Source organism: Sphaeramia orbicularis, chromosome 21, assembly GCF_902148855.1.
Source record: "Sphaeramia orbicularis chromosome 21, fSphaOr1.1, whole genome shotgun sequence".
Classification (NCBI taxonomy): Eukaryota; Metazoa; Chordata; class Actinopteri; order Kurtiformes; family Apogonidae; genus Sphaeramia; species Sphaeramia orbicularis.
Window position 1 is genome coordinate 40,384,208 of NC_043977.1, and position 21,115 is coordinate 40,405,322.

Sequence of the window (21,115 nt, forward strand, 5' to 3'; positions counted from 1 at the left end):
ACTGTGATCTGTAAGTTGTAATTTACATGTGTAAATGATAAACTGGGGCAGAATATTGTTAAAATTGCACTTAGTTTTCTTAAGAAATTTCAGTTTGTTCATGATATTCACATTATTTTAAAGGATAGTTGATAGATGTAAACATTTTGATCACATAATATTACTTTTTTCGTTCTAAAACATAGAGAAAAGTTTGGAGTTGACATTATGTATATATCATTATGTTATTATTTCACTGGTTCGGCCCACTTCAGATCAAATTTGGCCTAATGTGGCCCCTGAACTAACATGAGTTTGACACCCCTGCTGTAGATGAAGCAGATGTCAGATAGATTAAGGACATTTGTGAGCTGTTGATTTGCACGGTTAAGTGTTACGCATGCGCACCCAAGAGCGCGTGCATTTCTTCAAGAACAGGTGCTACAAATTAAACATGGACGGAGACTGGAACCACGATGCTGTGATCTGCAAGTTTTGTGGAGATCCCTACACTATACCTGGTATGTTTGTATGTTGTACGTATGTTTTTTTTTCTTACGGATTTCTTACAGAGTAGCGAACCGATATATCATTTTTAATGATAATATTATTTAGTGCTAGCTTAAAGAACCTTAGCGGCCTGCTAACAATTAACTAGCGGCAACAGCTAATGCTAGCCACAGTCGTAGTTAATTAAATATGTCATCGTATTAAATGGATATCAGTTAGTTTATATGTTATATATGTAATATATCTGAACTTCAACTTTAAAGACTGTTACGTGTTAAATAGGCTACCTGTCCTGAATGTTGGCTAATAATTTTCAAATTACAGAGGTTTGTAGTAGCTAATGTTAAGCTAACTAACCGGGGCTTTCCAAGGAACTTCAGTGTCGCGCCAACATCACAGCTAAACGTTTGTCTGATATATTTATTAATGAACCATCCATATGTTGACTCTGTCGGTTCACCTATGTGTTCTATGAGTTGTAGCAGTTACGACATGTGTAAATTCGCCTTAATATTGTGGACATGAAATATTTTTTTCTCTCTTTTGAAACAAGTGTCATATGGGGACAGTGGATGGAATTTAGTTTAGTGTTATTACCTGTGCGTCACCATTTGAGTACTAGGGCATAAACCTCTTAATTTCAGTGCTTGAATATGACTGTACAAAAGTCAAAGTGACACAGTCAGTAACTGTGATGTAGTCAGTATTTTGTAAGTCACCTTCCTTACTCCACATTTAACTGCAGGACTGTCCTGTTTTGTTTTGTTTTTTATCTCAGGGTTCCCACTGGGTCTTTAAAAGTCTTAAAAGTCTTGAATTTACAGATCTATATATAATTCCTTTAAAAAGTCTTTAAAAGGCATCACATTTGATATGGTAGGTCTTTAGTAATATTGCCATAAAGTTGATGGCTGTATTGTGTTTAATTGTGTCAGGGAAAAGGAAAAAGTCATGTTAGTCTGCTTAGTTCCATCCATTCCACCCTGACAATTTATTTTGAAATTAGGAACCAGTTATCACAAATTTTGCAGCCCAGGTGAGAAATGACCCTGAACGATGGGAATCAAGGCATTGCAGTAAATAAATACATTTTCCTAAATTCTAGGAGTCACAAATTTTTGCGGGTATGGCCACCAAATAGGCTGTGAAATGGAGATTAAATTCTGTTCTACATAGTCGAAAAAAGTCTTAAATTGAACTTGCAGGAAACCTGTGTCTGTTGGATCAATCTTTGCTGTTATTGACCTGTGTGAATCGACGCACACACAGTTGAGTTTAGTTTGCAAGCACAGTGCACACTACCTGCAACACATTGTTGATAATAGCCTTGTTCTCTGTAACATACTGGACTTCTCAATACGATTTCTGTACAAGGAGTCAGGTACCAGTGTCTTCAATCGAATACTCCCTAATTAACAGAATCTAATATTTTTACTTTAGTGACCAGTTGTCAGATTGACATATCAAAATACAAGTTTTATTGAACATAAATAAACAAGTTTCACCCTTAAAATTTGAAATAACTTGTCTGTCAAACTGCTCTACATCTTGGATCTAGCTGTAAAGTGATTTTTCTGAGTTTGACCACCAGCTTGTTTTTATACCAGTTAATATATTGTTATGATGAAGGAAACTGAAAATCTAATATCCTCTTAAGCAAATGCAATGTAGAATGTAAAAAGACTGTTAGTTTTTATTAAACAAATTAATATAAGGATTTTTTTTTCCATTAGAGGATGAAGTGGACGGCAACCTTCCTCGTGTGCTACTATGCGGCCACATCTTCTGCACATCCTGCTTGCTGCCCATTGAGAGTGGCAACGTGATTAGTTGCCCAGAATGTGAGGTAACATTGAACGAAGTCTAATATATTTATTCTTACATTGCAGCACAGTTACAAAATAACAGAACTACATTTTGCCAAATTTGTCCTGAAAGTGGTTTTTAAAGGTGCGGGAAACTTTTGTCACCAATTTTTTTTATCAAATCTGTAAAACCCCAGTCATAGCCTAAGTATCACGAATCTGTAAGTCTTTCTGTGATTGCTCACCTGAATGTCTTCCCTCACAGTGAACAATTTCGAAGTGCCATACACCATAAACAAACCATGTGTTTACAAACAGAGCCAGGAGGTAACTCGGGCATCTTTGGAATTTTGTCGCGATGTGCATTGTGGGAAGCGGAGATTCACGCAGCTGCCTGGCAGCAGCAGTGCAACCATATGATATTATATGACAGCAATAAACAAGACATGGAAATGGCTGAAACATGGAAGCGGAGCTCCGCCTGGCAGCAGCAGCTGCAACAAGCATGACGCGGAAATGGCTGGAGCTCCACTTCCCTCCAGCCATTTCCACATCGTATTTGTTGCAGTCATATAATATAAGTTGTGCTGCCGCTGCCAAGCAACTGCACAGACCTCAGCTTCCCACAATGTGCATGTCGCTACAATATTCCAAAGATGCCCGAGTTACCTCCCAGCTCTGTTTATGGTGGATGGCACTTAGAAATTGTTCACCGTGAGGGAAGAAATTCAGGTGAGTAATCACAGAAAGACTTACGGATTCGTGATACTTAGGCTATGACTGAGGTTTTACAGATTTGATGAAAAATTGGTGACAAAAGTCTCCCGCAGCTTTAAAAAAACACCAGAGTTTTATCATTTTCCTGTAATTGCTTTGTCTGTTTTCCTTGGTATGGTCAAACAACATATTATTAAAGATGTGAAAATGGTTTATTTCATGGTAATGTTAGTGAATATCAGTTGAGCTACTCCTCCACCATATAGATGAGTTTCAGTGTTTACCAACAACAGTGATGTCATTAAGATGCGCGTGCAACTCTGAGGCAAAACACGAGTGCCAGCTACCAGCCGGCTCATGTCAGCCGTGTACACCTCCAGGCTCTCCCCTGGAACTCGTGAACGAGCCCATATGTTAGCTCTAAAACGGTCCATTAATTGTCTCTGTCCAAAAGCCTATCCCATCTTTTCTTTCATGGCCGCATAATTTGACTTGACCACATTGGGAAGGCTGTCCCATAGTAGAAAAGCAGACTTGCAAAGACTGGTGGGGAGTATTCTCACCAGCTACCCACTGAACTCACTGGTGTCGCCCGCCATAGCTCCGACTGCCACTTCCAGCTGCCTCACCCAGCTGAGGAAACTCAAAGGGAGCAGGTAGATCCACAGTCACTCTCTCTCTATTGGGTGATAGGCCAGGGGAAACCCTCCTGGTAGGTTTAAAGGGGTCTTCATCACGGTACCACATGATGACAATTCTTTTTTTCCATGTTGCTAAGCGCAACAGGCATGCAAGCTAACTATAGTGAGAAGCTTCGCTAACCGCGGTAATAACTATTAACAGTGGTCAGCACAACAGAACCACCAATGGAACAGAGCGGTCTTTATGCTTAACTTATAATTGGTGAAAGCTAAGTAATAAATGGCACACAGGAGTTTAGCAGGTGCATCCACAGGTACAGGTTTTATTCCACCACATTTTTGTTTAACACGCTATGAACTCTGCGTGACTTCTGCCTCCAAGGTGCACGCGGAGCAATACTTAATGTATGCATACGTCACATGAAACTTCTCTATTGGTTTGAAAACTGTAATAACCAGATGACACAAAATGTACATTGGTAGACATTTGTTTAATCTATCCACGCATGTCAATGAAATTTCTTCATAGTGTTGGAAGAGATCAGATATCAATTTAAGTGGTAGATATTGACACAGGCAGATTTTCACAAAGTCAAGATCAAATTATTTTTTTTATTTAAAGCCCTAGGGCAGGGGTCGGCAACCTGCGGCTCTTTCATCCTTTTGTTGCGGCTCTGCATGGCTTGGGAAAATAAATTATAAGTGTCCGATTGAAGTGTATGTTATTTGTCTCAAAAACGTGTATCATGTCTTCTTCTTAAGTCAAAGTTTTTAACTTCTTTCTTCAGACCTTGTGCAATTTCAGTGATCAGCATTCGCCTTCTTCAGAGACGTTTGACAGCACTTGATGTTTCAGCCGGCATGCGCGGAATGCCCTGCGACACCAAAACTGCACAATATCTGAACAAAGTATTTTATTTGTGTGTGTTTGTTTGTTTAATTGTAGTTGTAAATTGTAAGATTATTGTGATCTCGAAATATTAAAATAAAATTATATATATATATTGTATTATTTTTCGTCGCTCAAACTATGCGTCACACTCTCCGACAGCCCGCCAAAACGCTGTACATTTATCAAGACTTTCAACCCCAGGTAGGCCAAGTATGGAGAAATCTAAGAAAAGAAAAATATCTGAAGAAAATAGAACATTTAATGACGCCAGGTGCCATGGCACGACCAAGGTGCCGCGGCACTTCGGGGCCAATGCTAGGTGCCGTGGCACTGCAGTACTACGGCTCAGTGCCAGGTGCCGTGGCACCACGGTACCAGGGCTCGGTGCCGGGTGCCGTTGCACCGCAGTGCCACTGCTCGGTGTCAGGTGCCATGGCACCACGGTGCCACAACTGGGTGCCACCGGTGCCGCAGCACCACCGGCACCTCGAGCCGAGGCACCACTGCGGTGCCACGGTACAGCAGTGCAACGGCACCTAGCGTTGGCCCCGAGGGGTGCGCTGCGGCAGGCACCACCGAGGTGCGCCGCGGCACCAAGCCGTGGTACCGGTAAAATCGTTGTATAAGCAGTGTCGGAGTATAAGCCACAGTGTTTAAAGTGTGGGAAAAAAGTAGCGGCTTAGGAATTTACGGTATATATAGGCTAACATCTTCATTTCAGATATCAAAAAGTGTTTGCGGCTCCCAGTGTTGTCTTTTCCGTGGAAACCGGGTCGAAGTGGCTCTTTGAGTGTTAAAGGTTGCCGACCCCTGCCCTAGGGTGACAGTGAGTGTATAAAATTCCTCCTTTATCTACAGGTTGAGTCAACTCTTCCTGAAGGTGGAGTATATGGGCTGCAGGAGGACAGCAGAATCATTGGCCTCATCTACACCACTAAAATGAACAAACTAAAAAGGTGAAATGCATCTTTGGTTTTTAATTTCTGGCGGAACACATTTTTGTACAGTTTCTTTTTGTGTTAGTTGACAGACATCCAAAGAAAAATGGTGGCTTGATCATTGTTTTTGTGTCTCCTTAAGTCTCCGATATGACAGAGCAAAGAATCGCAAGAGGAGCAATTTGTCACCATCCATGGCCATGAATGGGAATACTGAGAATGTGGAACAGGTATATATATTTGACCACAATAATGCCTGTTGGGGAAGGAAAGTGTCAACCATGTTTTCCTCTTTTAATGATGTTTAAACTAATTTTATAAATGCTTTAGGACTGTATAAAAATACATTTTCTCAAATCAGTTTTTATGTTTTGATATTGAGTAATAAAATCCTGAGATGGATCTTTTCAATATCTTATGGTTGAGTATCGATTTAGCTGTAGCCCTGTTCACTCCACTTATAATCTCTAATTAATGATAAATGAGTCAGAATTAAAGGTATGGGAGATAAACAGTGAATATTAATGATGTATGTTTTGTTGGTGTTTTATTCAGCCTGACGTACAGGAAATTGAGAAATCAGTGGATGAAGCTTTGGTTCAAGCTGCAAAGAATCATGCCCAGCTGGAACACATCCGTGAGGTGAAATGATATTCTAAAGCTGCGAAAAAAAATAATTATATAGACTAATTTTTTTTTTTTTTTTTTTTTGTGAGTGTGAGCCGAGAAACATTAAAACATACTGTTTTAATGTGTGCAGACTTTGACAGAACAAGTAAATAAAGAGAGAGCTCGTCTGGAGATGGAGATCAAACAGACTGCAGACAAAGCTGTTCATGCTGTCCAAAAGTGGTATGACAAAATATATGCCATGTGCTCTGTACAAAAAATGTGTTGTGATTTTATCAGTTATTAAGGGTAACTCTTATTATTAAATTAAATGGACAATCTGACCACCTTACATGATTGATTTGTTTCTCTGACTTACAGAGATTGTCATTTTTTTGCTGTCCTAGTTGTGTTTCCAGACTTTGTATGATAACCTCAAAGAATATTTAATGATAACTATTGTGATGTAACAACACTCCTGCCTAATATACATCTCTACTGGTCTGAAAAATAGCTTAATGTGTCTCTTTACCCTATTGCACTGGGAATAATAGCTGTCTCTTGACTTTTTGAGGCGAGTACTTCCTAAAAGTAAAATTAATTTAGTTACTTTACAGTCATTAAACAATTTTTTAAATGCACTTTTGAGTTGGCCCTAGGCCTCAAATTTCAGTATTTATAATAACCTGACTGTAATGTGACATAGTGGAAATAAATGCAAGTAGAGAATTCAGTAAGCCATCCTGTCTGTACTCCATACTACATTTCAAAACTGTTAAAGAAGTCAAACATGAATTTATATTACGGCTAGATCACCATTTCTGTGTTGACATACTGTGTTGAAACATTTTCTGAAAACTAAAGGTGAATAAATTTTAGGACAAGAGTGGCAGAAGAAATCCCATGGTTTTAGCAAGAAACTGCATTAATGTCTCTGCATGTTAATGTCTGTCATCACTGTCAATAGGAAGGATGTTCAGCTGTGTCAACTTTCAAAACTGGAGATGCAGTTCTGTAGCAGCCAAAAGCAGCTGCAATATGTCCAGGAGAGAATCAAGGCCCTGGATATTGCAATGCAGATGGCCAGAGAAGTCCGCCGTGTCCCCTTCCTGGAGCAGTACTGTATCCTTGACAAAGTAAAGATTTTATTCCTACATACAACAGATGTAACTTGTAAATCAAACATTTAGTTTATTTCAGACAAACATAATACAAAACAAAAATAAAACAAAACAACAAAAAAGCACTCGGCGAGTGCAGACCTCTGCCAAGGCAGATCAGTGCCCCCACCCCCCCCACACCAACTTTGTTTCCAACATCTTGCGCCACACAGTATCTATATTTTAAAAGCCAAGTGGTCTCTGTGCGTGTATCCGCGGATTCACACAAAATCCAGAAAGATCTGATTGATGCAATCTGGCATACTTATGTATTTTTGGTCAAGGAAGAGACTAGCGAAAAGGGCAGGTTGATAGGACCAGTATTTTTGGAGATATTAATAATTTTGGAATACAGTAGCCTCACAATCACGTTGCTATGACCAGAACGCTTTGGTGGTGATTGCTGGAGAAATGCGGTACAGCATGCACAATTAGACAACAGCATAAAACCCACCACATCTAGAAGCTGTGGATCCCTACAGGTCAACGCACTCGTTAATCATATATGCTGTAAATTGTTCAGGTAATTCCTCTGAGTGTATTCTGTGTGATAGGTTCTGGAAACTTTGCGAGCACCAGTGGATAACCAGTCTTTTGGCACGAAATCCATCACTTTGGGCTCTGGAATGAGGTTTGCCATTTACAGCATAATGTTGCTGAAAATTTTGTGTGTTTTTGTCTCTGAATATAAGTTTGACCAGGGTTTCTGTTAGTCCATTGTGTTAATTTGAATAATGTAAATTTTAGGCCAAAGATGTCTGGAAAAGTGATTTTACGTTCACATTCATGTTTCCATTTGTGTTTTACATTTATCAGGTCACTGGTAACCCATTTGAGGATGAGGGATACATTCTAGCCATGGTTAAACTAGTTTAAATTATGTTTTAGCACCATGCTAAACTCAAAGACGAAAAGTTTTTTAGTTTTACAAACATTTCCACGATTTGTGCAGTAAGACTAACCCCTAAATTTAAATTGTTGAAGCTATGTAGGAAGCCATGTTTACTGCATCAGTGGGAGGCCAAACTGTTAAAGACTTTGAATCTTCAACTGTTGATACAGGAGACAGACGTAGGCTCGGTAATGTAGCAGCTACGTAATGACGTATTTTAATTGGATCACATTGTGTTGGTGATGGTAGCAATTTGTGATCTACACTACTGGTCAAAAGTTTTAGAACACCCCAGTTTTTCCAGTTTTGTATTGAAATTCAAGCAGTTCAAGTCCAATGAACAGCTTGAAATGGTACAAAGCTAAATAGTGAACTGTCAGAGGTAAAAAAAAAACCAAACAAACAAAACTGAAAAATAATGTACATTTCAGAATTATACAAAAAGACCTTTTTCAGCGAACAAGAGCTCACTTTTTGCTGACCGCTTTGTTTTGTCCTTTTTAAGTATATTTTATTGTTATGGGTTAAGTTAACACCGATGAACTAAATCGCAAGATGTTTTAATGCATGTGTGCCTGAAGATTTTTTTGTGATACAAAATAAAGAGTCTTGTTTAAACCCTGGATTGTTCTTTGGACTGAGGCGCTTTGGGCAATTTCCCCCAGATCAGCTGCTCGGCGACATGAACTTTGTTAGTCACCAAAAGTTGATGTATGACACCATGAGACCTGGTCAAACAATAATGATGGGATCTGACTAATATATTTGAACCACAGTTTGAGTATATACTGTATTTCCTTTTTGGGTTTGTGTACCAGGTGTGTTTTGCAGTCACAGTGTCTTAACCAGGGTCTGACTTTGTCCCTGAAGATCGAAATCAGCAATGCCAAGCAGTGAGTACTCAGAATATTCAGATACGTTTATGTACTTGTCATTAAGATAAATACTTAATTTGTCGAAACAGAGGTTGACAGTAACCAAATACAAATACTACATCCCTGCATCCAAATATTTGTTTTCATGAACCTGTACTTTTGTTCTCCACATTTGAGCACAAATCTCTTTACTTCCTACTCTATGAATAAGTGTATTTACTTGAGTTCTAATATTTTTAGTTTGCATCACTACACACCCAACATCAAGAACTGTTCTAAATCTAAATGATAGGGCACTAACAGATTATCTCATATACATGAGATCAACCTGTGTAACCAGAGAAATCAGAGAAGAAAGATCATCATGATGAGTGGACTTTTGTTACTGATTTTGAAAACTGATTTGTACTTCGGAATGAGATTGTCAGAGTTCATTATTTTCTCTGTATTTTATTTCAGTTTTCATTGAAGTTACAACTTTAGTCATCAGTCTTTATTTGATGGTCTTACTATAGTGTCAATTATCTTTCACAAGAAACGGCCACAAGAATTGTCCTTCAGTTCTCCTTGGTTTTTTGTTTATTTTTTTTGTTTTAGATTTTATGAGACTCATTGTAAAGGCTACTGGGCCCATAACAGAAAGTGGCAGTTCCCAGAAAGCAGGAAGAGCAGGAGCCCCAGTCCGCAATCGCATGACCAGAGGAGCACAGGAACTAAGAGTCCACCGCCACAAGGTTCTTCAGGTTCAAGGCCTCACCGCAGTTTCAGCCATTCCTGCCAGAGCTCAGACTCAGAATTTGTAACTCCAGATGTCATCATTGAGGAGGTTATAAATGAAGAGCAACAGCAATGTATGTAACTTGAAGATGTTGTTTGTTCAGTTGTATTTCAACTAAATGATCTTGGACCCAGTGAATCATTACATTACATATAGTAGCAGCAGAGCTCAAACTCAGTATCTGTTCTTTAAACCCTATATGTATCTCTCTGCAGCTCTCCCCCCTGCTGACCCTGAGGTAGCCCATGAGAAATGGAGGAGTCACAAAAAGAGACCATTGTCACCTGGCTACAGGAGAAATGGTAGACAAAAAGCTCATCTATATTTATATAGTATATTAACCAAATACAATATTGACTCAAGTAAGAAGAGTCTTTGACATGAACGACAATATCTATGATGTAGTATAAGGTCAAAGGTTAAAAATCATAACCCAGATGGATGCTGGAGATGCAACTATAAAATGATGGTGACAAACCATATTGAGATCACTTTCAGGACAATTTGATGAATGATAGAAACACTGATTAATTATTTACTGGAATAAGAAGTTTGAACTTAGGGTGTCATTCTTAACTAATCAACACAACATGTCCTTGATTTAGCTTTAGCTTGTGTAGCTTCAGCTATACAATTAATCAAACTGCACTGTAATCGTGTGAGTATATATAACCACACGGGCCTGCAATTTAAAGGACTAGTGTGTGTATGGTGATATCTTGGTTTTGGAGGCACTGAGCATTTGGGATGGGTACCAACCTCGGTACTAAACGTGCAGCTTGAACACAAACCTCCCAGAGACAGCAGTTGCTGAGAATTAGTCAGGAAAGTAGACACCTCAGTCAATGACACAGGAAAACGTTTTTTACATATTTGGGTGGGAACATATGTAACCTGTCACAAACCAGTCATCTGTCTGCTCTGGTTATGTGCCTTTAAGCTAGCAGCCTATTGAGGACTTGCAGCTGACGTCACTGGTCATGTGATTGTTTGTTTACACCACCATATTGGTAGGCACGCTATCTGGATCCACAAAGTCAGAACTGTTGCTTTATATCGTGTTTTTCTTTGGACTCGTGTTTGTGTGTTTTGTTATTTGCGAGTAAGTCTGCTTGTGATAAAGGCACCATAGATGAGTTTCAACGATTACTAACAACAGTGATGCGCGTGCAACTCGGAGGCAAAAACACGAGTACCAGCAACCAGCTGGCTCTCATCAGCCGCGTACACCTCTAGGCTCTACCCCAGAACTCGTGAACGAGCCGATATGTTAGCTCTAAAACAGTCCATTAACTGTCTCTGTCCAAAAGCCGATCCCATCTTCTCTTTCACAGCCGCATAATTTGACTTGACCGCATCGGGAAGGCTCTCCCATAGTTGAAAAGCAGACTTGCACAGATGGGTGGGGAGTATTCTCACCAGCTCCCCACTGAACTCACCGGTGTCACCCGCCGTAGTTCCGACTGCCACTTCCAGCTGCTTCACCCAGCTGAGGAAACTCTGGCTGCCATCGCTGGCAAAGGGAGCAGGTAGATCCACAATCACTCTCTCTCTATAGGGTGATAGGTCAGGGGAAGCCCTCCTGGTAGGTTTAAAGGGGTCTTCATCACTGTACCACATGATGACAATTCTTTTTTTCTATGCCGCTAGCGTAACAGGCACGCAGACTAACTATACTGAGAAGCTACGCTAACCGCGGTAATAACTATAAACAGCGGTCAGCAGAACAGAACCACCGCTGCCACCAATGGAACTGAGCGGTCTTTATGCCTAACTTGTACTTGGTGAAAGCTAAGTAATGAACGGCACACAGGAGTTTAGTAGGTCCATCATTTAACACATTGTACGATCCAAGGAAAGCTTGCCTACCAATATGGCGTTGTAAACAGAAAACCACGTGATCATGTGACATGTGCAAAACCTCAATAGCACAAATACGAGTTAATGATTGAAAGTGGCCAGTAACCTTCTGATTGTTTCGCCATTTGTCTTTTCGTAATTTTAATGTGAAATTGAAAGACCATCATCAGATCTGTTAGGCGTGACAAGAAGTTTAGAGATTTGGAGGTTGCTGGAAAATGACCACACTTTCAAAATACTAGCAGTCCTGCATTCAGTTTTTATACTAAAATAATTGGTGAAAGACTTTTCTTTTGCAATAAATAATTTGACATATTTCACACTATTATTACAGTAAATAAGAAAACTAGAAAAGCACTTGGAGTGTGCAGACCTCCGCCAAGGCAGATCACCACCAAAATGTAATAATTTGTTCCTTGTGCCAGTATCAACATTTCCTGAAAATTACATCCAAATCTGTCCATAACTTTTGGAGTTATCTTGCTAACAGACAGACAGACAAACCCCGATGAAAACATAACCTCCGCCATTCCTTGGTGGAGGTAATTAAGCAAACAAGTTTGTTCACAATTTGAAGCGTAACCCTAGCCCTAGTCTCAAAAAAGAACCGATAAAAATACCATTAAAGCACCGGCTCCATAAGCAGTATTGGTAGGAGTAGTATTATCAATAAAATCTTAACAATACCCATCCCTACTTAGGAAAGAGGTACTGAAAAAGAGTTGAAAAAAAATACACATTTCAAAAATAATGAATAATCTGCCTTTTCCATGAAAACCAAACAAGAAGACCTAAATCACAATATTGTCTACAAAAACTAACATGACATTCATCATGGTCCAGAGGAGGTTTCACAGCTGCAATTTTTGTTTTTTATCAAACTGGAAAATTCAAAGGTTTAGACCAAGTGAGGTTTGTGTTAAAGGTTACTGGTGTTTTATTCTTCCCGAATAAGCAGCAAACAATACAGTATTTTCCACCATAATCAAATAATGCAGCATGAATGCTAAGTGAAGGTTGTCTTTTGCTTTTGATTTCTGTTCATGGTTATGTTATGAGCTAAGCTTTATATTTGCTTCCTTTGTTTTCCTCCTAGTCCCCCAGTGGGTAGTGGTGACCCATGTTGTGAATCCCAGCCACTTTTACATCCGCTATGTGGCTGAAAAAAGAGAAACGGAGATATTGTCCAAGAGGATCAACCGCTACTGCTCCAAAGATAACTCTTACTTCTCCTCCACTGATACAGTGAAGACTGGTGTGTGCTTTCTCAAATTAACATTTTTATCCCTCCTGCATGCCTTCATATAATACAGGAAGATATAGTGATTTAATTTCTGGAAAACCATTATCTGTCCACTAAATGTGATACAATTTGTCATTTATATGGTGACCTTTGTGTGGATTGCAATTAAAATTTCTATACATGTTGCTGGCTGAGTCAAGGTGCAATTTTCTTAAACTTCTTGGTTTCTCTGTCAGTCCTGTTTTATGGACTAAAAGGGATTTATTTAGTGCTTATTCAATGGTTCATACTTGGCCTGTAAATCAGCCAGTCTCTTTTCTCCTCCAGGCTCTGTGATTTTTGTGAAGTCTAAGAGAAAACTTTGGTGCCGGGCCAGTGTTATTGAAGTCGTACAGAGTGGATGCACTGAGACAGTTGAGTCCTGCCTGGTCACCCAGCTAGGCAGTGTCAGAGTCTTCTTTATTGACCATGGTCAAACAACAGCAATCACTGTACAGAGGTAAACGGACACAAGTCATGAGGTGCCATTACACTGATAAGAATGTGTGGTCTTTTGTTCAAATGCTTTATTTATTTATTTTTAATTGTCCTGTTCTTTGTCATCTCTTTTGTCACGTCTCTCACAGCGAGAACAGGACCAGTGAATCTTTACTGAAGGCTGTGAACAACCACATGAGGAGAGTCCACGAGTCAGTGAAAGATGAGCTGGATTGCTTTGCCCCTCAGGCTGTCCGATGCTCCCTCAAGGATCTTGTCCCTTATGAGCTAGTAAGAACACTGACCTTTACACTGGTAGAGTATCTGTGTTTGTTATAAAAAATTGAATTTAGAAACTTAAAAAGGACAAACATAGGAAGGAGCATATTGTGGCACTTAATTCTAAAATGTCTAGAAAACAAATTATTTAAATTAAAGTGAGTAAGTAGTTCATGGCTTCTTAATAGCTGAGAAAATAAGGATAATGTCCGTCTAGTGCAGGGGTGTTAAACATGCGTCCCATGGGCTAAAACTGGCCCACTAGAAGTTCCAGTCCAGCCCATGGGATGAATAACTGGCCCACTAGAAGTTCCAGTCCAGCCCATGGGATGAATTTGTGTAATGCAAAAATTACACCAAAGATATTAACAATCAAGTGCGTCACACAGCCACATACAGCCCAATTCATTCTAAAAGTGAGTCAGACCAGTAAAATACAATTATAATAACCTAATAAATAATGACAATTCCAAATGTTTCTCTTTGTTTTAGTGTAAAAAATTTGAATTACACAAAAATGTTAACATTTACAAGCTATCCTTTCAAAAAATATGAATAACCTGAACAAATATGAACGTGAAATATTTTAAGAGAAATAAGTGTGTTTTAACAGTTTTAAACATTTTACTAAATGTTTTGTATACTTGTAGATCCACTGTGATCTGTAGGTTGTAGTGTACATGTGCAAATGATAAATTAAGGTCTAATATTGTAAAATTATTATAAAATTGCACTTATTCTTAAGAAAGCTCAGCTTGTTCATGTTGTTCACGTTTTGTAAAGGATAGTTTGTAGATATAAACATTTTCATGATTCATTTTTATTGGTCTAGCTCGTTTGAGATGATATTTATTTCATATATGACACCCCTGATTTAGCGCCTATCTTTGTTAATATTAAGTAATTTTCAGTCATTAGTAACTACTTTTGCTGATAAATGAGACATGGCTTTGTAATGTGACAGAGTGGTGTGCAATAAAGAGTCCCACACTTTCTTATAATCCCATAGCATTTGACAAATGGAGTGTGTGCTTTTAAGTCTTCCATGAGCAGTTGGTGCCTTTGTCTATGTCAGTGGTTCTTAACCTGGGTTCGATCGAACCCTAGGGGTTCGGTGAGTCAGTGTCAGGGGTTCGGCGGAGGTCAAGACACACACTCGACTCATTAGTCGGGTGTGTGTGTCGGGCGAGGTCTGTGTATGTAAACAAACGGCTTCGGAGACTCTTTCTCTGATTGACATCCAATATACGCGGTGTATTGTTGTTGCTTATAGCACTACAACACATCCGAAAATGTTTATAATCTCTTCCACTCGTCTGATGATGAATTATTTGAGTATTTTCCACATTGTTGTTATGACTTTTGCTACTTCCTGTTATCCACGGAGGCAGTCATGTGTAGCGTTTGTTTACATTTTTCGGTCACCGCACTGGTCAGTTACAATCATGTGACGACCGACGCACCGTTGCGGATGGAGAAATCGTAGTACGCTAAAGCCGAGCTAGTGCCGTAATAAAACAATGATCACAAAAATACTTAAGGAGTATAACGAGAACTTTTTTTTGATACACTACATGCAATTATCTTTTTTTTAATGTCAAAATTGTGTGGTTCGGAAAGTTCGGAGCGAGATGAAATGAAAACCGCAGAAGTCACACTGATTTGTAGTAAATATTCATTATTATTGTAGCCTGATGGAAATTAGGTGATGGGTGTGTGTTAAAATGTTAAAAATGATAAATATCATGAATACAATAAGTTCATTATTGGAATACATAAGGTTAAAAATTAAAACCATTTCAGTGTGGTAGTATTAAAAACAAGTCATGTCTTTGTGAAAAGGTATGTAATTTGTTGTGAGTTCATGCACTATATTGGTTTTATTCTTTGAACACAGTGATGTTAATGCACGGTTCATTTTGTGCACCAGTAAGACATATACCTGTGTCTTGAATTTGAAAAAAATCATATTTTATTTTTTAATAAAGAAGGGTTCGGTGAATGTGCATATGAAACTGGTGGGGTTCAGTACCTCCAACAAGGTTAAGAACCACTGGTCTATGTGTAGAATGCAGTTGTATTCTGGTGTTAGTCTAGTTCCCAGGATGTACTCTATCCTCCATTCCCATTTGTATGTTACTGTTTTGAACAGTTTACTACATGAAAGAACAAAGGTCTTGAAAATGGTGAGTTTTGAGAAAGTCTTTTCAAGTAGATTTAGTTATTTTGACATTGACTCAGAAATGGTTATCAGTCAGTCAGATAAAATAAATACAAACAAATCAATGAAAGATGTTTCTGTTTTATGATTCATGGAACAAGTCGAGCATGTGTGTGAACTTTTCTTTTTTTTTTTTGGATCAGACAAAGGGCTGGACCAAAGAGGCACAGGTTGAATTCTACAGCTTGGTTGGTTCTGCAGCAGTGGAGATGCGTCCATTGGGTCAGGACACAGACTCTTTGTTGGTGGATCTGAAGAAAGCTCCCATGGACCAGTCCAGGGATTTGGCCGTGTCAGTCAGAGAATACCTTGTTTTCATTGAAGTAGCAAGGTATGCAGATTGTTGGAAAATCCTCTGAGATTGCAGTTAAATGTCAATACTTAAGTATCCTAAATTTATTCGGTTGCATGTTTAAACTATGTGTCATTGTTGCTAATAGGTTTTATGCTCCAGTGACACAAGCCAGGAGGGTGCTGCTTTACTACCCACCTGTCTATCCCAAGATTCACACAGAACTCAACGCTGTGGTGTCCCACATCCTCAACCCCTCTGACTTCTACATCCAGCTGGTATCAAACACACACGTCACAATCAGACACAAGGATGACATAACAGATGTAATGAACAAACTTTGTTTTCATTGTTCTTAGCTCACCGGCAGATAGGCCATGAGCTATTGTGAAGGCACTGTGTCAGTTATCATCTTTGGCATCTTTGTCACTGTCGTCTTCATTAGCAATTTCTTCAAACATCTTCTCCGATGAAACTACTGGTTGGATTCATTTCAAATAAATAAGAAATTTTGATTTTTAGGGTTTTTTTTGCCAAGTATTTGAAACATTAAACATTTGCCTTTACTTATAATGAGTCATATTGTGATGGTGCATAACATAGAAATGGGTAGAGGTATCAATATAGTTACTGTTGAGCGCTGATAAGAAGTCATATATGGACTTTCGTTTGGGTCATGACGTTTGACCTTGGGTGACTTTAAAAAGTGAAACTCAGGGTCGCCAATGTCTAGATAAAATAAATTGTATGACCTTACCTGTTGTTAACTTACTCTGTATAGTTACAGCACTTAACAGTAAGTTTTCAAATAATGGCACCTTCCATGTTTAAATAGCAGTTAGTATATATACTACACCTGTCTCTCGCTAATCCTTCCACTTACAATCGGATTGGGGTCCTATGGAGTTTTCACAGTTAATTTGTTGAGTTGTCCTTAAGTTAAAGTACCACCCACTTCTATCTGAAGATTGGTGTCCTGCCTCAATACCTCAAACATAGCAGCAAAACCTGACCTCACAAATTGTAGTTATTGATTCTTAAATGAACATGCGGATGAGCTACAGGGCCATTGGTCCTATTTTTCTTCATTTGTATGATGTTATAATATTGGCTGCATTGCTAGCCTTTTATAAGATGAATAGTTAAAAATGTCAGATTTTTAAAAAATCTGTCAATCAGAGAGAGCTTAGGAACAAATACATGGATCAAGACATGTGGCATGGTCAATGTAACTAACAAAGGCACTTGTTGAGATCCTAGAAATCGTAAAGGATAAAAAACTAAACGTGACTCACTCCACATTTCCCTTTGTCTTTTTTCTTTTTCACCCCCCACCACCATCACCACCCCCACATGCACACACACTTCTACCTCCAGGTTGATAACATGGAGTCCTTGTTGCTCTCAGCCAAGCTTCAGAAATTTTATAACGCAATACCAAAGGCTGGAGAAGACAACCAAATCTACTGTCCAGTCATTGGACAAGCTTGTGTTGCTCGATTTGATGACAAATGGTACAGAGCGCAAATAATAGGTGAGGTTTTCTCTTTTTTAATCTATAAATACAATGCAGTACTGATCAAACCTATATCTAATTCATGAATCAATACAGTAGTTCCAACAAGGGCTGGGCGATATGGCCTCTAACCATTGTGATATTTTAGACTGTATCGTGATGCACAATATACAGGGTGTCCCATAAGTCTCCATACATAGGAGACATAATACATTCCATACATATATGGTTCTAACATGTATTTCTTTACATTTCTTCTTTATAGTTCTTTAGCAGTGGAGGACACGCATTGAAATGTGTTCCCGACAAAATGGCAGTCAAATAGAGCATATTATATAAATAAAAATGGTTTATGTCAAGAAATGTTTATTTTTCCTATGTATGGAGACTTATGGGACACCCTGTATATATCTTAATATTTTTAAATCTGTACATCACTGTGTAAATGTTATATTCAGCTCTTTAATACATGACATTGTCTCCTATTAGACTTTTTTTCAATATGTGCATGCTACAAATGGAAAATCACAATGAAATTATTTTTAAATTATTTAAAATTGCTTTGGGTTAAGTGTCTTTATGAAATTCTTGAATCCTGGATTTTCCACAACGCTAACAGGGGCCATGTCTTCGGCGATGTATTTTGTTACTGCGCCTGTAATTTCTTTCCATTTCCAGCTTTTTTGTTGAATGGGATTGAAGCCAGAGTCATTGGCATAGGGGCTGGTTCCGATAGAGTTTTAACTTGCGTGGGTGGTGTTGTAGTGGATGTAGTTGTAGTGGATGACTTCTCAGTAAAACAAATTTGTGGTGCTACTTCCTTTTGTGGCAACTGTTTTCTGGCATATTTTCACTTTTTATTCACCATCCTTGAGAATCCCAAACCACTGGCAGATAATAGAGCCAGAGCTGTTTTTCTTTGGGACAGTATCATCCGTCTCCACTTTCCTTGCGCTTTCCATGCTACACTCTGTCCTTTCTGCATACACAAACAAGCATGTGCAGTAGACAGTTTTCTGGATGGGTGGGGGAGGGAACGGCAGAAGTGAAACTCCTACTGCTGACATTAATGTTACAGTTAATACTCGATGTTTGCGATATAGTTATCTATATTATAAAAGCCAAGTGGCTGCTGTGTGCATACATATGTGTGTCTTGGGAATCACACAAAATCCAGAAAGAGCCGACTGCTGCAGTTTATGCCAAACTCATGTATTTTTGGTCAAGAAACACAGTAGCAAAAACAGCTATTTGATAGGACCAATATTTTGGGAGATATTAGTAATTTTGGAATACAGTGGCCTTACAATCGCGTTGCTATGGCCAGAATGCTTTGGCGGTGACTGTTGAACAAATGCAGTACCACATGAATATACAACAGCATTAAAAACTACCACATCTTGAACCCATGGATCCCTATGGATCAACGCGCTAGTTTTATATATCGCACATGATACATCGATTATATCTGGTATATCGCCCACCCGTAGTTTCAACATCATCTCCAAGTCTCTCTTAACCACTATCCTCCACATTTGCTAGATGTGACATTTTCATTGCATTTTTTCACTTAGGTCTTCCAGGGGGCAGAAGAGTGGAGGTTCTCTATGTTGACTTTGGCAATACGAAGATTCTATCAGTCTGTGACCTGAGGAAGATCAAGGATGAGTTTTTTGCTCTTCCTTCCATGGTAGAAACACTCAATTTATATATTTTTTTAATTAAAATTAAAAAAAAAACTGGACTATTCCTAAGTCTTTTAATGAAAGATACATCTCATCAAGAGCACCTAAAATCAATATAGGCTTTTATGTTAATGAAAATTTGTTGAGCCCATTTACAAGACCATAAAAGTCTTATAACTGGGAGTAATCCAATAACTGCTGTAATCAGATGTGACACGTCTGCATGCACTTCAGAAATGCGATAATCAAAAAACCCTGGTTTACATGTTTCAGTCCATTAATTGATTTCTTTTGGAGTACATATGTATGTTACGATGCAAGACGTACACTTCCCGTCATTTTCAAAACATCCGGTCTTGTGTTGTTATCACGGCAACGCCTACGGTGTTAGCATTAGCTGTCCTAATGTGGGAGCTAATACACTACAAAATAGGTCACATGTTGCTGCTACCTTTCATTTCATTGTCTGTTTACCTTTTTCCTTAGGCTTACATTGTCGCTGTGTAACATCTGTTTATATAGATTTTTTTTTAACCCGCACAAATGTAATAAAAATGAAAGAAATCAGATTAACCTATGTATATGCATGAAGACATCAGAGTATTGGGAGGAAATCTAGGTGTGTTAATTTGATTTCTCATAATCAGATTACAGCTGTTATTAGATAAAGCCTAACAGGTTATCCTGTTTACATAATAGCTTGAATAATCTGATAACTCCAGAAATTGGAGTATTGGTGCGCATGGAAACGGGCTCAATGATTCTTTTTTTGTAGTAGATTAAGAATACAAATTTATGAAAAAATGAACATCCAATGACTTACAGTAGTCATAAAATACTAGTGCTGTCAGATAAAAAATATTATCATGTATCATAGAGTTAAAATTATTGTATTCTGATGGAAAGTAGTAGTAGTTTCAAATACTTTATATTTGTAATTAGTACAGAGGACATAAGATGGGGACAGCTTCTGGTCATTTATTTAAGTCTACGGAGTACAATGATGAACTCAAGAGGATGCTTTTTTCTTTTCTTAAGGCAATCCACTGCTGCCTCTCAGATCTGGTTCCTCTAGACGCAGAGACATGGAGTGATGCCTGCATCACCAGGTTTATGAGCCTGGCTGACCAGAAACTGGTCACCATTGAGGCTACACGTATGTGTGTTAAAGTTAAACTAGATTATAGCACCTTAAATGATTATTCATATCATAACATGGCAGAATATTTGGGTTTATGTGTGTGATGGAGCCAACCTTGTATTTTTATTACAGAATTAACTAATCCCCATAACCATTTGTTAGCTTTTTGTTTCTGTCCTGTATCCAACCAGGAAAGGTCCCTAAATCTGAGCCTCTGCCAGTCAAACTGTTTGAGAGTGACCTTAATGGACATCTGGACAATATTGCTGAGATGCTTGTAAAGGAAGAGCTAGCTGCTTTCAAAGAGGGGTAAGACTCTTGAAAGGCTTTTGTTATATATCTAATTCTGGTTACCTAAGAAGACTTAAACAATCCAAACTAAAGGAGAACTCTAGTTGTGCTCCAGGTTGTGCAGAACGTTTGAATATCAGGTTGATATTTGTATCAGCAGATGTATTGGGGCATGAAGATACAGTATGGAGCAAAACCTACTTTTTAATCATTTATCTTTTCTGACCTTCTTTGTGTACTGCTTTCTTCCTCCTTTGTTTTTAATGAAGTAGTTATTTTGCAGTAAAACAGTAAATGAAACATAGGGTCCATAA

The 21,115-nt window shown here is 38.6% G+C and overlaps 1 protein-coding gene across 1 annotated transcript in view; it reads left to right on the forward strand.

Moving 5' to 3' along the window:
• Window positions 1–433: 433 nt before the first annotated feature.
• Window positions 434–21,115, forward strand: part of rnf17 (ring finger protein 17) — a 48,813-nt gene continuing 28,131 nt past the window's right edge. Inside the window, exons 1-20 of the mRNA XM_030124324.1 lie at window positions 434–500; window positions 2,223–2,335; window positions 5,403–5,500; window positions 5,625–5,712; window positions 6,038–6,124; window positions 6,243–6,334; window positions 7,059–7,227; window positions 7,806–7,882; window positions 8,962–9,036; window positions 9,616–9,869; window positions 10,012–10,098; window positions 12,753–12,911; window positions 13,227–13,398; window positions 13,526–13,667; window positions 16,020–16,207; window positions 16,317–16,446; window positions 17,546–17,702; window positions 19,259–19,374; window positions 20,408–20,525; window positions 20,702–20,819. Of these exons, the coding sequence (XP_029980184.1) occupies window positions 434–500; window positions 2,223–2,335; window positions 5,403–5,500; window positions 5,625–5,712; window positions 6,038–6,124; window positions 6,243–6,334; window positions 7,059–7,227; window positions 7,806–7,882; window positions 8,962–9,036; window positions 9,616–9,869; window positions 10,012–10,098; window positions 12,753–12,911; window positions 13,227–13,398; window positions 13,526–13,667; window positions 16,020–16,207; window positions 16,317–16,446; window positions 17,546–17,702; window positions 19,259–19,374; window positions 20,408–20,525; window positions 20,702–20,819 (2,507 nt within the window). The remainder of the gene's footprint in view (window positions 501–2,222; window positions 2,336–5,402; window positions 5,501–5,624; window positions 5,713–6,037; window positions 6,125–6,242; window positions 6,335–7,058; window positions 7,228–7,805; window positions 7,883–8,961; window positions 9,037–9,615; window positions 9,870–10,011; window positions 10,099–12,752; window positions 12,912–13,226; window positions 13,399–13,525; window positions 13,668–16,019; window positions 16,208–16,316; window positions 16,447–17,545; window positions 17,703–19,258; window positions 19,375–20,407; window positions 20,526–20,701; window positions 20,820–21,115) is intronic.